Source organism: Panthera tigris, chromosome A1, assembly GCF_018350195.1.
Source record: "Panthera tigris isolate Pti1 chromosome A1, P.tigris_Pti1_mat1.1, whole genome shotgun sequence".
Taxonomy (NCBI): Eukaryota; Metazoa; Chordata; class Mammalia; order Carnivora; family Felidae; genus Panthera; species Panthera tigris.
Genome location: NC_056660.1, coordinates 90,220,632 through 90,235,413, shown reverse-complemented (window position 1 = coordinate 90,235,413; position 14,782 = coordinate 90,220,632). Strand labels below are relative to the sequence as shown.

Genomic DNA, 14,782 nt, shown 5'->3' with positions numbered 1-14,782 from the left:
ATGCAGAAGCCTTCTTTCGAGGAGTTAAGGACTTGGGAGTGGACGCAGGGAGCGAGGCCGCTGGAACAGGCCCACCATGCATATTCGGGGGGAAGTAGATACACTGTCTCCCTGGGGACTGTTAGGGTTTCATTACAGAGATGTGACTGCCCAGGGGGCACGTGGTGTATGCAAGTGCCCTGCCCTGTTACCGCCTGGAGAATTAGTCTTGCAGTAGCCTGCTGCCATCTGCAGGAACTAGAGTTGGAGGCTGTTGTATAATTGCCTTTAATGGCAATACCTTTGTAATATGGGGGCCGGACATCTAGACAGAGCAAAAAGGACTTGGTCAGGTCGGGTCTAGAAGTGTTTAGTACCTGGTATGCTCCGACAACTGTGCTCCACAGGGGTATCAGATAGTAAGTTGTGACCTGGGGCAGGAGATGCGGGTGATGCTCCGGTAGGGACAGGGGATGTGGAGGGCTGTGTGGCCAAGGTCTAGGTGTTTCTGGGAGTGGCTGTCCGGGTGGGGGCAGGTCGGGGAACTAGTACTTGGTTGGGTCCTACCCCTGTGGGGGACTGCTGGGCAAGGGGAGTCGCTTGCATTCGGAGGGTAAATAACGTTCCCTTGTCCTTGGCTCCCAGCCTAACCCAGTCATATATCCTGAGTCCCCAGGTTTTTCCACTCTCCCATCCTGTTGTTTTTTTTACCTTGGCTTGTAAAGGATATAACTATGGGATTACCACGCCCCCAGGCATATGGCGGTCGAGGGCCACTGGGCCGCTTTACCACAATGAGATCTCCGGAGCGTGGTGGGGTCCACCAGATGTGCCCCGTCGAGACACATGACCAGGAGGCGCAAAAGTAGTCAGCCGCGTCCCCACATGAGCTCGAGGGAGAGTGGCCGGGGCAGACATAGAAATAAAGGTTCTGCGCATGGAATCCGGGGGCATATGGTGACAAGGGGAGCAGAGTTTGGAGGTCTACGCAAAGTTCTGGGAACCAAGTATCCCTGGGGTGGCTCTGGGAAGTCTGATTAAGTATTGTCCCCGAGCTGGTGTCTATGACCTGCCAGGTGATGTTTTGGGGGGCGTGGGGACTCTCGGCAGCATGAGCAGTGACAAGCAGAGCTAACAGAGTTACCAATATCAGGTGGGTCGAATGTGCTATAACCTGAGCTTGAGCGGGTTGTGTTGGTCCCAATTGACAGCCCATCGCATGACAAAGTCCTTCCGGATCGTGGAGGGGTCCGCTGGCCGAACGTGGGTGTGATGGACCCAGGTCGCGATGCCGTCTACTTTGAGAGCGGTGGGGGTTGTCAGCACCACGATGTAGGGTCCCTTCCAGTGCGGCTCGAGGGTCTCTCGGTGGTGCCTCTTGACGTAGACCCAGTCTCCCGGCCTGTACTGATGAGGTGTCAGCGTCGGGCCAGCCTCGTAGATGGCACGGAGGTGCGGCCAAATGTCCTCGAGCACCCTCTGGAGCCCTCTCAAGGAAAGAAAAAGTTCTTGATCTTTAAACTCAGCAAGAAGTTCAGCTCAAAGGTTGGGAATAATAGGGGGTGGCCTGCCAAACATGATTTCATAGGGAGTAAAACCCAGGGTGTAAGGAGTGTTCCTAACCCAGTAAAGGGCATACGGTAGGAGAGTCACCCAGTCCCCGCCAGTCTCCATGGTTAATTTGGTAAGGGTCTCTTTTAGGGTTCTTTTCATTCTTTCTACCTGTCCTGAGCTCTGGGGCCTATAAGCACAATGTAATTTCCAGTTTGCCCCCACAGCCTCAGCTACTGCCTGCATTACCTGCGAGATAAAAGCTGGTCCGTTGTCTGATCCTACCATGGCAGGAAAACCATATGTGGGTAAGATGTCTTTTAGTAGCTTCTTAGCTACCGTCTGAGCCATTTCATGCTTGGTTGGGTATGCCTCCACCCAGCCAGAGACGGTGTCTGTAAATACTAAGATATTTATAACCATACTTTCCTGGTTTAACTTCAGTGAAGTCGACCTCCCATTGGGCTCCTGGTCTGGTGCCTCTGAGCCTGGTTCCTTTTTTATTTGATGTGGCTCTTGCATTGGTGAGTTGGCAGGTCTTGCAGGCAGATATAACTTGCTCTATTTTGGTGTCCTATTGGTGAATCTGTGTCCATCCCGCACAAAGCTGCTGCCATCAGTGGACCAAGTAGCCTCGGCATCGGGGAGGGGCCAATCGGTCAGATCTGTCCGGAATCCATGTACTTGCTCCAGGATCCCCGCACAGTCATGTAGTGGAGCATCTAGGTCAGGGTCGGGCAGCAGGGTTGCAGGATTGAGGGCCGCACTGGGGTGGAACTGCACTCATGGAGGGTTGAGTAGGAGGCTCTAATAATAAGTCATAAGTGTGTTACTCATCCATCTATCAGGAGGCTGTTTCAGTACCCCTTCAATGGCGTGTGGGGTCGTGATCCAGATCTCCTGTCCTAGGGTCAGTTTGTCTGCGTCCTTGACTAGGAGTGCTGTTGCCGCAATAATTCTTAGGCATGGCGGCCAGCCAGCAGCCACTGGGTCTAGCTTATTGGACAGGTAAGCCACCGGGAGGTTCCAAGGGCCTAAGGCTTGAGTTAGGACCCCTTTTGCTATTCCCTTGTGTTCGTCTACAAAGAGATGGAAGGGCTTCGTAATGTCTGGCAGGCCCAGGGCTGGGGCACTTAGGAGGGCCTTTTTCAACTGATTAATGGCAGTTTCTTCTTTTTCAGTCCATTTAAATGTTTTCCCCTCTTTGGTAGCTTCATATAGGGGCCTGGAGATCTCAGCAAAACCCGGAACCCGGAGGCGGCAGTAGCCAGCAGATCCTAGGAATTCCCTTACTTCCTTTTGGGAGGTGGGAGTAGGGATCTTTAGGACAGTTTCTTTTCTGGCATCTGATAACCGCTGCTGTCCGCCCTCCAGGATGTATCCCAGGTAACTTACCCTCTCCCTGCATATCTGAGACATCTTCGTGGTTGCCCTGTATCCCAAGGCCCCCAGGGTAGCCAGCAGGTCCTGGGTCCCTTGCTCACGGTCCTTGGCTGTGTCGGCAGCAATCAGGATGTCATCTACGTACTGTAGGAGGGTGAGGCCAGGGTGCTCCTTTCTGTACTCACTCAGGCCCTCGTGTAGTGCCTCGTCGAAGATGGTGGGCGAATTTTTAAGCCCCTGAGGCAGCCGTGTCCAGGTGAGTTGCCCGCTGTAGCCCTCCTCTGGATCATGCCACTCGAAGGCGAACAAGGGTTGGCTCTGGGGTGCCAGCGGCAGACTGAAGAAGGCGTGCTTTAAATCTAATACAGTATACAGACCCTGGAGAGTGCCAAGGAGCTCAAGAGAGTATATGGGTTGGGAACAGTTGGGTGTATGTCCGTGACCCTCTTATTTACTTCCCGGAGGTCTTGTACCAGTCGATAGTCATTTGTGTGAGGCTTTTTGACCGGCAGTAGGGGGGTGTTCCAGGCAGATTGGCAAGGAACTAGTCCCCCTAGGCTTCGTAGTCTCCAGATGTGTGGCTGGATCCCCTTCTGGGCCTCCTGAGATATGGGGTATTGTTTGATTCTTACCGGACCTTCTCCTGGCTTGAGCTCTACCAGGACCGGGATCCTGTGAGCAGCTAGTCCTATCCCCCCCGTCTCTGCCCAAACCGAGGGGAATTCTTGTAGCCATCTGTCTATATTATCCTCTCTCGAGAGTGCCTCCTTGTGGAGGTGGTATTCATCCTCTAGTTTCATGGTCAGGACCTGGATGGGGTGGCCCTTGCCATCGGTGACCTGAGGCCCCCTCTTGTCTGAAAGTTATCTGAGCTCCAATCTTGGTCAGTAAGTCCCGTCCTAACAGCGGGTAGGGGCATTCCGGTATTACCATAAAGGAGTGGGATACCTGTTCCGTCCCCACATCTACCGTTCTTCAGGTAGTCCATGAATACTGGCTCATACCAGTTGCCCCTTGTACCCAGGACTTCTTGCTGGCTAGCTTTCCTTGTGGGATGTGGAGGACCGAATGTTGTGCTCTAGTGTCGATAAGGAAGTCAACCAGGGTCCCCTCCACTTTAAGAGTTACCCTGGGCTCAGGGAGAGGGTCTGAACCCCGACTCCCCTAATCACTCCGTTCATCTAGCTGTAAGACTTTTACTCGATCAGTCTTGCTTCCCTTCCCGCTGGCCTTTTTCGGACAATCTCAGACCCAATGCCCTATCTCCTTGCAGTATGCGCACTGATCTTTCTGCAGCCTCTGCCTACCCACCTTGGTGGTTCCTTTACCTCCTCTTGAGTCATCCGCCAGCTGCCGGAGACGGCGGTCTCGTTCCTCGGGGAAGTCAGCAGTGGTAGCTAGTAGTATTCTGGCCAGGTCTCGAGTCTGCTTACTGCTGGCAGCCACCATGGTGCGAGCCTGCTTATCCTCAGGAGGCTCCTGATTATTATATTCCTTTTTGGCTACCACCAGTAAGTCCTGCAGACTTTTTTTCTCCTAGTCTATCTGTTTTTTGTAATTTTTTCCTAATGTCTATGGCCGATTGGTTTACAAAGGCCATGATAACAGCTGCCTTGCTTTCCAGAGCCTCTGGATCCATGGGGGTATAGGTACAGAATGCCTCCATGATCTGTTCTAAAAAGGCAGCTGGAGATTCATCTTTTTCCTGTTGCACATTTCCTACCTTGGCCAAATTGGTTGGCTTCCTAGCAGCCATTTGGAGACCCCCCATTAGAGTCTGGCAGTAGACCCGGAGCCTCTCCTTACCTTCTGCCGTGCTAAAATTCCACTGGGGCTGAGTTAAGGGGAAGGAGGCATCTATCTGAGCCTGGTTGGTGGTGGGATTCCCATCTGCGCCCAGAACTAGTTTTCGGGTCTCATTGAGGATTCTTTCTCTTTCCTCAGTCATGAACAGGACCTGCAAAAGCTGCTGGCAATCGCCCCATGTGGGCTGATGGGTAAAAAGAACGGAGTCTAACAGATCAATAAGCCCTGCCGGTTTCTTGGAAAACTTAGGATTCTGAGCTTTCCAATTGTAGAGGTCACTAGTGGCAAAAGGCCAATAGTGATAGGGCTGATTCCCCTCCGCGTCTGGGGGTCCGGTGGCTCGCAGGGGCAGAATAGTGGAGTCGGCAGCGGAGATGGATTGCTCCCTCTGAGCCCTTTGTCTGGTAAAGGGCGGGCTTCCCACTGGAGCGTTTCCACCTCCTGCTCTCAGAACAGCATCTGTCTCCCCCAGAGGAGGAGGATGGTGTTCTTCCGGCATCCTAGGGGGGTTATATGGGGGAGGAAAAATTAATTCTTCTTCAGTCCCCCCTTGTAGGACAGGGTAGAGGGGTGCTGAAAGCTGGGTAAGACTTTTCTTGTTCTCCCTCTTTTCTGTCCCCTGCAAAGCGAGAATGGGTTTTGGCTCCAGAGGGCGTGGAGCTAGGAAGGGCTTAAGCCAAGAGGGTGGGTCTTCTACAAGGTCCTGCCAAGTGATAATGTAAGGGAGCTGATCAGGATGGCCCATCTTAGGCTGAGAGATGATACCCGACTCAGTGGATGGTAGGGAGCTTGAAGGTTCCCTCTGGCGGCCATCTGACATTGAAAGCTGACCACTCGCTAGAACAAAAAACCTGCCACCGACCCTTTCGGACTTCCATACTGAGGTTGTTAGCTCTTCCCCTGACATCCTTAAAGTGATCAATCATAATACTTAGAGGAGTAGTCTGAGTCTGTCCCATAACGTCTGTCCAGTAAGTCCACAGAACAAAACAGAGAAACACAGAAACAGACAAACAGAGGGCCCCTAGAAACTCTTCCAACTCCGTGGAAGCAAAACTGAAAGCTAGACGACGGTCTCACACCGACTGGTGGGAGCGACCCACCTCGTCTCAGACCTTTGAGGGGAATCCACGTCCCTCCAGAAGGGAGGATCGGAATGTCTTCTAAAACTCCTGGCCCAAGGTCCTCCAGTGCGTCCACTTAGACCGCACCGGGCACTACCAGAATTTCAGAAATGAGCTCACAGAGAAGAGACAGGGAACGAACAGACACTAACCATGGCCAGTCAGGCTCTCTGGGTCGGGGGTCCCTCGGGAGTCTTGGGGATCCCGGACGAGCCCCCAAATGTTATGCTCAGAATTCGTGATCCCCAAAGATCACCAGGGAGCCGAGTCCGATGCAAAAGCAAAGAGCCTTTACTCAAGCTAGCTCGAGCTCAATCCCCTACCTGCACCGATGCAGCGGTGAGATGCCAGGGAGAGAGAGAGCGAGTTTCAAAAGCACAAAGGTTTTATAGGGATCTAGGGGCAGTTGGCAGGGTAATGGTCGTGGCCTTAGCCGATTGGCTGGGGAAGGGTCAGAGTCCCGTTGTGCAGGTTGCCAGGCGTGGTTTGAATGGGAGGTTTGAACGGTGAGCTGGAAGTTACTCAAAGGGAGGAGGTGTGGTCTGAGGTTTGAATGGGAATTTCTTTCTGTGGTTTTCCGGGAAAGGGGGCCATGTCAGGGACATAGTCACTCAAGATGGAGGACACAGAACAAAATGGAGTTGGCCAGCCTAGGTCCGCTCTTTCATGTTCATTCTAGGAATATTTTCAGAGGTCCTAATAAGTGTCATTAAATACTTTTCTACACTGAAATACAGGAGAGAATATAACAGCTCTATGGAGCTTGTGTCCTAGTAGTGGTGGTGGGGTAAGAGGTGGGGGGGAGGAGAAGGACGAGAAAATATACAGCTTATCAAATGGTAACAGGTGTTAGAAAACAAAACAGGAAAGAAGGGTAAGTTGTGCTGGTCTGGTTTCAGCTGGGGAGAACACATGCTCATTTAAATAGAGACATGGTGGGGGGCGGGGAGGGGTGGTCCCTGGGTGGTTCAGTAGGTTAAGCGTCTGTCTCTTGACTTCGCTCAAGTCATGATCTGAGGGTTCCTAAGATCGAGCCCCACGTTGGGCTCTACGCTGATGGTACAGAGCCTGATTGGGATTCTCTCTCCTTCCCCCTTTCTCTGGCCCTCCCCTGGTCGCTTTCCCTCTCTCTCAAAATAAATATATAAAACTTCTAAAAAAAACAATGAAAAAATAGAGTCATCAGGGAAAACTTCACTGAAAAGATGACATTTAAGCAGATACCTAGGGGCTGAGTGGCTCAGCCGGTTAGGCATCTGACTTCAGCTCAGGTCATGATCTCACTGTGAGTTCAAGCCCCATGTTGGGATCTATGCTGACAGCTCGGAGCCTGGAGCCTGCTTCAGATTCTGTCTCCATCTCTCTGCCCCTCCCCTGCTTGCTTTCTCTCTCTTTCAAATATAAAATAAAAACATAAAAAAAATTTTAAGCAGATACCTGAAGGAAGTGAGAGTAAAATCAGCCAGACACTGAGAAGGAGGGAACGGTGTGAGGGACGAAGCAAATCGGGAGAGTGCAGTGCCCCCCTCCCCCATGCCAGGTGAAGACAGTGTTTCAAGGAGGAGGAGGCCTCAACTGCCTGAAATGCTGATCGGCCAAGGTGAGGATGGACAATGGGTGAAGGACAAAGCAACATAGCAGGGTGATGGCATCTTTGACAGAGCAGAGCAAAGAGGGAGGGGAGGAACTGAGGACAGTGAATACAGGAAACTTCTTGGAGTTTCATTATAAAGGGAAGCAGAGAAATGGGGCAGTAGCTGGAAAGTAATGTAGGGTCAAGATAAGGAATTTTTTCTTTCCAAGATGGGAGACCTACCAGCTTCTCTGCTCCCATTTCATCTTTCCTCTTGCTGTAGACAAATCTGCGGCCTCTTTGACCTCCCTCTTCAAGCCCCAAAATATTTTTCTGCAAAGCTCTGATCCCCAGAGTTCTGAGCTGTAGGAGGTAAAAGCCACAAAGAGTCCTTTGTTCAAGCTTTCTGCTCTTGTCACATCCTTCCCTGGGGCAATACACTTGGCTGCCTCAGTCAGGGGCTGAAATTCCATAGCAGGAAGAACAAAGTCAGATATCTCAAAATATCATCCTGCTGCATTTATTTCCGGCCCTTTCTCCACTTGGATGGCCTCTCCCTAAACATGGGGCTCCCTGCCTGCTTGCTGCTCTGGTCTGCCAGCACAGCTACTTTATTGTTAAGTATTTTGATCAAAGCAATATTCCCTAAACTTTAGGCATTCCTGGATCATTGTTATGATTTTAGCTGTTTCCCTACAACTCATGTCGTTTTACTGCATGTTTCTTTTTTTTAATTTTTAAAAAAGGTTTGTTTATTTTTGAAGGAGAAAGAGACAGAGTGTGAGTGGGTGAGGGGCAGAGAGAGAGAGGGAGACACAGAATCTGAAGTAGGCTCCAGGCTCCGAGCTGTCAGCACAGAGCCGGACAGGGGGCTCGAACCCACAAACCGTGAGGTCATGACCTGAGCCGAAGTTGGACGCTTAACGGACTGAGCCACCCAAGCACCCCTACTTCATGTTTTTATGTAAAGCACTTTCTTAAAAAAAAAATTTTTTTTTTTTTACTGTGGTAAAATTCGCGTAACACAAAATTCACTGAAGTGTACAATTCAGTGGCTTTTAGAGCATTCAGTGCTGTACAACCATTACCAAACAGTTCCAAAATATTTTTCGTCCCTTTAAAAGGGATCCCTTTGCCTGCTAAGCAGTCACTGCCTCCTCCCAAATCCCCCCCCCCCCCCCGCCACCAGCCCTTGGTAACCACCAATCTGCTTCCTGTCTCTCTGGATTTGCCTATTATGGGTATACTATATAAAGAGAATCATATATCTGACCCTTTGAGTCTGGCATCTTTCACTTAGTTTCTCCATTAGCACCTTATTTTGGGCTTGATTTTTTTCTGGTGTTATCATTTTGACTCCCTTTCCATTTCCTTGTCTGTATATATTTTTTCTTCATTATTTTATTTAAATATTTTATTTAAGTAATCTCTACACCCAACATGGGGCTCAAACTCAAAATCTCTGGATCAAGAGCACACACTCTTCTGACTAGGTCAGCCAGGTGCCCCTTTCTTAGTTAAAAAATTTTTTTTAACATTTATTCATTTTTGAGAGACAGAGACAGGGCATGAGCAGGGGAGGGGCAGAGAGAGGGGGAGACACAGAATCAGAAGCAGGCTCCAGGCTCTGAGCTGTCAGCATAGAGCTTGATGCAGGGCTCAAACCCACAAACCATGAGATCCTGACCTGAGCTGAATAAAGTTGGACACCTCACTGACTGAGCAACCAGGCACCCCTTTCTTAATTATTTTAAAAGGAAAATTGATTTCATCATAACTATTTTAAATATTTTTTATTTAATTTACATTAATGTATACACAGAATTACTAAAATACAAAAAAAAAGCACTGCTCAAAATGTTATTAAACTTAGTGTCTAATGACATGTTTTGTGTTGTTTTCCTGATTGAATAAATAAGTCCACATCTTTGTACAAAGTAGCTGTTAAGTCGGGCGCCTGGGTAGCTCAGTCTGGCATCTGACTTCGGCTCAGGCCATGATCTGGCAGGGTTCATGAGATAGAGCCCTGCTTCCAGCTCTGTGCTCACAGTGGGGAGCCTGCATCGAATTCTGTCTCCTTCTCTCTCTCTCTGCCCCTCCCCTGCTCATGCACATGTGTTCTCTCAAAAATAAACATTTAAAATAAACAAAACAAAAACAAACCCACAGAAAAACATCTATCAAAGTAGCTGTTTAGTAATCCCTAGTCTACTGCTGAAGGAAAGTTAGGTGGAGGCAGGACACTCACTTCTCTCACAGGTATTACCTGATTCTAGGGAAAAGGGTCCATGCTCTCAGGTTTCAGTGGTTGCTGAAATGCCCTGTCTACATTCCAAGGAAAAGTTTACAGATTGCAAGGACTGGTGTCACCACCTTTTGTTGTGCAGTTACATCACCCACAAGTACAACACACTCCCTGAAGCACCTTCTACTATACTTTGTGTGTATAGGGGTTGGGGGAAAGCAGACCCCCCCATGTCCCTGATCCAAAATGGATCTAGGAGGAGAGCAAAATCAGACACCTACCAGAAGAAAGGAGTGAAGCTCACCAGGAGGTAACAGCCAGGATTCAGCTCAAGGCCACTGCTGTAGGACAAAATGAAGGTCCAGGATGGCCAAGTCTCTTTGAGAGCACAGGAAATCTGGATTTTTAATATGAAATTTCCAAATTCTTAAATGTTGGCAACTAGGGGCACCTGGGGGGCTCAGTCGGTTAAGCGACTGACTGGCTCACGTCATGATCTCATTGGTGGGTTGGAGCCCTGCCTCGGCCTCTGTGCTGAAAGCCAGCCAGGAGCCTGCTTCGGATTCTGTGTCTCCCTCTCTCTCTGTTTCTCCCCCCTCTCAAAACTAAATAAATATTTTAAAAAATTTTTAATGTTGACAACTAATGCAAAACTTTTAAACAACGCGGGTGGAGCAAATCCTAAATGTGTTACAGGCTTAGCTCTGGAGAGTGCTTGTTTGTACCCCGGGTGAGACAAACCCTTCATTCTACAGAGGAGGAAAGGAGACCTATAACGGAGAAGCTACCAGCCAAAAGCCACACAGCAGCTGGGAGAGGCTGAGGCCCAGTTTCGAGAAAGCTTCGTAAAATACACATACCCCGGACTCAGGCTGAAACCCTCTGGCCCGCGCCGCTCCTCTAAGCCAGGGGAGCCAAGAGCGAGGTCCCTGACCCTCTCCGCCTCACCGCCTCACCGCACCCTGCATCGCTGAGCTCCCAAGGTTTCACTGTCTCCCCGACTTCGTCCTCCGTTCCTTGGGCCAAGAACGCCACTGCTCACCCCTGCTTGCCATCCTCGCGCCCACTCCATTCCTCCCTCCCCTAGCACTGCCCTGTGCAAGCCTGGCTCCCACCCCGCGTTCCCAGCGGGCCGCACACACACCTTCCTCCACGCCCTATCGCGCCCTCCCGAGACGGGCTGCCGGCTGAGTCACCCGTCCACTAACGCGCACTAAGTGACGGTCCCTACCCGCAGGTCGCGAGCCCGAGCCGACCCCACTTGGCTGCCTACGAAGGCGCCGGGGCCGGCAGCGAGGAGCGAAATGCGCGTGCGCCGCACGGGCTTTATTGCGTCACCGCGACTCCAGAGCGCGCGGCTGGAGCAAGAGCACCGCGTTCGCGCCTTCGCGTTTGCGCATCCTCCTCTGCCAGGAGCGCGCCCCAGACGCCGGGCTGGCCTGGGAATCGAACTTCTTCTCCAGCAGGTGCATGCGCGCTGTGGTTTCAGTCAGCATGTCCATGAGCAGCTCCTGCTGCAGCTTCAGGTAGTTGTTCTCCTCCAGCAACAATTGGCTGTTGACCCCCTGCACCTGCGTCTTCCAGCCCGAGTTGCTGGGTGAGGGCAGCGGCGGTCGCGACCGCCGCGGCTGCCCCTCGGTGGTCCACTGGCCGCCGCGGAACACAAAGGCCTCGTCGCTCAGGCGAGTGCGCGGCGCGCCGTAGCTGAGGCCCAGCTCGGCCTGGCGCGTCCGGTGGTCTAGCAAGTAGAAGGTGGACATGGAGGAGATGCGGCGCAGCGGCGGGCGCCGCGGGGAGAAGCGCTGCGAGAAGTGGTCGGCCCAGAACTGCTGCAGCTGCTCCCACAGGCGGCTGATGTGGCCTGAGCTAAGACACCTGAAGGCCTCCAGGGCGAGGACCGAGTGGACCTTGTGGGGCGCGTGGGTGCCCAGTGCCGAGCCTCAAGGACGTGGGCGACCAGGGCTGCGCCCTTGCCTCTGGAGGCCCTGTGTCCAGAATGATGAAGGCGAGCCAGGGGCACTGCTGGGGAGCAAGAGTCCGGGTGAGCAGCCTGCTTGGACAGGCTGTCCGGTCAAACCGCGAGGATCGGTGGACAGGGCTTAGCTCTGAGGCTGGCACTAGGGTGCTGGTCGCTGAGGAGCCCATCCCTGCACACTGGCACTGACAGCAATCTCCTGAAACTACCTTCTCCAAAGACCACTGTGTGTCAGGCCCAGGAGACAAAATGTGGATGGAGGACCATATCCCTTGCTTTCTGAGCATAGGACAGGCTGCTGGAAGGGATTGCTGTCCCAGGAGAAGGGAACAATAGAGACCGGTACTTAAAAGTTGAGTAGGACTTTGCCATGTGGATTGAGGGTGGACAGTGGAGAACCTCTAGGCAGAGTGAAGAGCCAGGCACAGCTTGCATGTTCCCCATGTAAGGAAGAGTTTGGAGTAGGGTTTGTGTAGGGGACTCGGCTGGGAATACAAGAGGAAGCTAGAAAGGGGACCAGGGCATAAACTTCATTCTGTGGATAAGAGGGCACTGCTGGATGACAAAGCCAGGGCTAGATCTGGATTCAGGAAAGTGTTTGGTAGGATGTCTAAAATAAACAAAGGCATTATTGCCACGTTCAGTTATTTTATAAACTGCTCTGGGCCAGGCTTGGTCTGGGCAGGGGTTCTTAGCCTGTGCCTGCCCTCAAGATGCTACTGGTCCAGCTAGGAACCCAGATGTGTATGTAGGTGACAGTGGTGCATTATGCTCAGTGACATCTTGGGGGCCTGTGCCATGGGCTAGGACCTATGCTTAGGATTCAAAGTCATAAAGGTTATGCAGACTACACATGACTTTTCTCCCAAGTAGACTACATCCTCAAGGAAGCTAAAGTCCAGATAACAGACAAGTTTCATTCTCTGTCTCCGCCAGCGCCTATACGTGCTGACTCTATTAAATGGGAAGAGGGCTATGTGTTCTCTTTTAAATTCCTCTTCTCTCCAGGAGGGTGAAAAGGGATAGAACTCTATCATGCCTTCATCAATCCAACACACACTTATTCCTCTCGCACACAGCTGGGCTGAAGGGGTGGTACTACCCCCTAGATCTGGCTCAGGGCATCATCTCTCTGAAAGCCCAAAGAGAGCCTGAGAGGTGCAGCCAGGCCCATGTTTAAGGCTGCGTCTTCCCAGAGGGCCCTTTCCCAGTAATACTCACTGCATGTTGTGCCTCACCTGGAGGATGTGTCGGAGGTGCCAAGCTGCTGTCCCAGGCCTGGCCCCATCCCTGAACCACTAAGCTGCTGTCCACCAGCTATGACTCACAATGCCTCCAGGTTGGGCCAGCCTGGGACAGAAGGGGTGCACACGGTCTAGCTATAAAACAGACCCTGGGCTCTTCCCATATTCAGCAGTTCTTGTCTGCTGTGTTCCAGGCGTGGTTGTACAGAAGTGAAGGAGATGTTCGCTTATCAAACTATAGTGGGGGTGTGTGTGGTGGTGGTGTGTGGGGGGAGGTTTAGAAGCAGAGCCAGAGATAGGAATTTGATGTAAGGGACTGATCGAACAAGATAAGTCCCTAAAACAATAAAACAAAAACAAGATAGTTTCTAGTGTCTGGGTGTCATGGGTCAGGTTCCCGGAAGCAGAGACTGAGATGAGAATTCTTGCTTAGTAATTTATTGGGGAAGTGCTTCCAGGAGAAGGGATGGGGGAAACAGGCAGGGCAGGGCAACAAACTAAAGTAAGCAGGAGAGTGGCCTCAGGTGGAAACTAGTTTCAGCCCCATCCCATAGGTAACTGAATAAATTGCACAGTTAGGCCTCCTTACCACAAGAAAGCAAGTTTTTAACACCCTCTCCCTTCTCTCCTACCCTTCATTTCCCATGATGTATTGGCCAGGGCAGCTGTGAGTTGTCAGCCAGCACTTAACGCATGTATGAGGTGGGTGCATCACCAGTAAAAGGGATCTTTGGGGCCCCAGCAGCATAGAGGAGAGAGGAAGAGGATAAATAGTAAAAATGAAAAGAGAGGCGCCTGGCTGGCTCAGCTGATAGAGCATGCAACTCTTGGTCTTGGGCTCATGAGTTTGATCCCCATGTTGAGGGTAGAGATAACTTAAATGTTAAAAAAAAATAACTAAATGAGGGGTGCCTGGGTGGCTCAGTCAGTTGAGTGTCCAACTTCGGCTCAGGTCATGATCTCACTGTGAGTTCGAGCCCCGCGTTGGGCTCTGTGCTGACAGCTCAGAGCCTGGAGCCTGCTTCAGATTCTGTGTCTCCCTCTCTCTCTGCCCCTCCGCCACTCATGCTCTGTCTCTCTCTGTCTCAGAAATAAATGAACATTAAAAAAATTTTTTTTTAAACAACTAAATGAATTTGATTGTGAGGGGCACCTGGGTAGCTCAGTCGGTTAAGTGTCTGACTTCAGCTCAGGTCATGATCTCACAGTTTGTGAGTTCGAGCCCCACTTCAGGCTTGCTGCTGTCAGCCTGTCAGTGCAGAGCCCACTTCGGATCCTCTGTCCCCCTCTCTCTGCCCCTCCCCTACTTGTGCTCCCCCAAAAAAAGAAAGAAAGAAAGAAAGAAAGAAAGAAAAAAGAAAGAAAGAATGAATGAATTTAATTGTGGTGCATACAATGGGGGAAAAAAAAGGAAAAGAAAATAGAGAAATACAGAAAATGACCTGAGGACATGGTGTTCAGTAAAGGTACTTGACATCCATGCTAAGACCTAAATGATGAGAACATCTCAGCTACATGAAGATTGGGGGCTGGAGGCAGGGATGAGCTGGGCCTGTTTGAAGGACAAGCACCACGTGTTGGGAAAATGGAAGGTATTACCTGCCAAGCACGCCCAAGTTGACTGCCATCACCTAGCTTGGCGTTCCTGACCTCAAGGGCCTCTTCCACAGGCCTCCCCATTAATTCAGCCTCCTGCATGGCCCTCCAGGGAGTTGGACCCAGCTCCAGAGAAGCTCACATCCTGGGGGAGAGCAAGCAGGTAGTGTCACCTCCTGGGAAAGTTTCTTCTTGAACAGTTTTATTAAGGTATAATTGACAATAAATGACGTTTATTTATTTTAATTAAAAAAATTTTTTTTAATGTTTGTTTATTCTTGAGACAAAGACAACATGAACAGGGGA

The 14,782-nt window shown here is 51.0% G+C and overlaps 1 protein-coding gene across 1 annotated transcript; it reads right to left on the bottom strand.

Annotated features, from left to right (window-relative positions):
* Positions 1–1,322: 1,322 nt before the first annotated feature.
* Positions 1,323–12,944, bottom strand: CBY3 (chibby family member 3). The gene is given in 5 exon segments (XM_042982092.1): positions 1,323–1,468; positions 7,660–7,779; positions 9,943–10,058; positions 10,806–11,683; positions 12,875–12,944. Coding segments are annotated over 2 exon segments (738 nt in total). The 5' UTR covers positions 12,925–12,944; the 3' UTR covers positions 1,323–1,468; positions 7,660–7,779; positions 9,943–10,058; positions 10,806–10,995.
* Between the last annotated feature and the right edge of the window lie 1,838 nt (positions 12,945–14,782).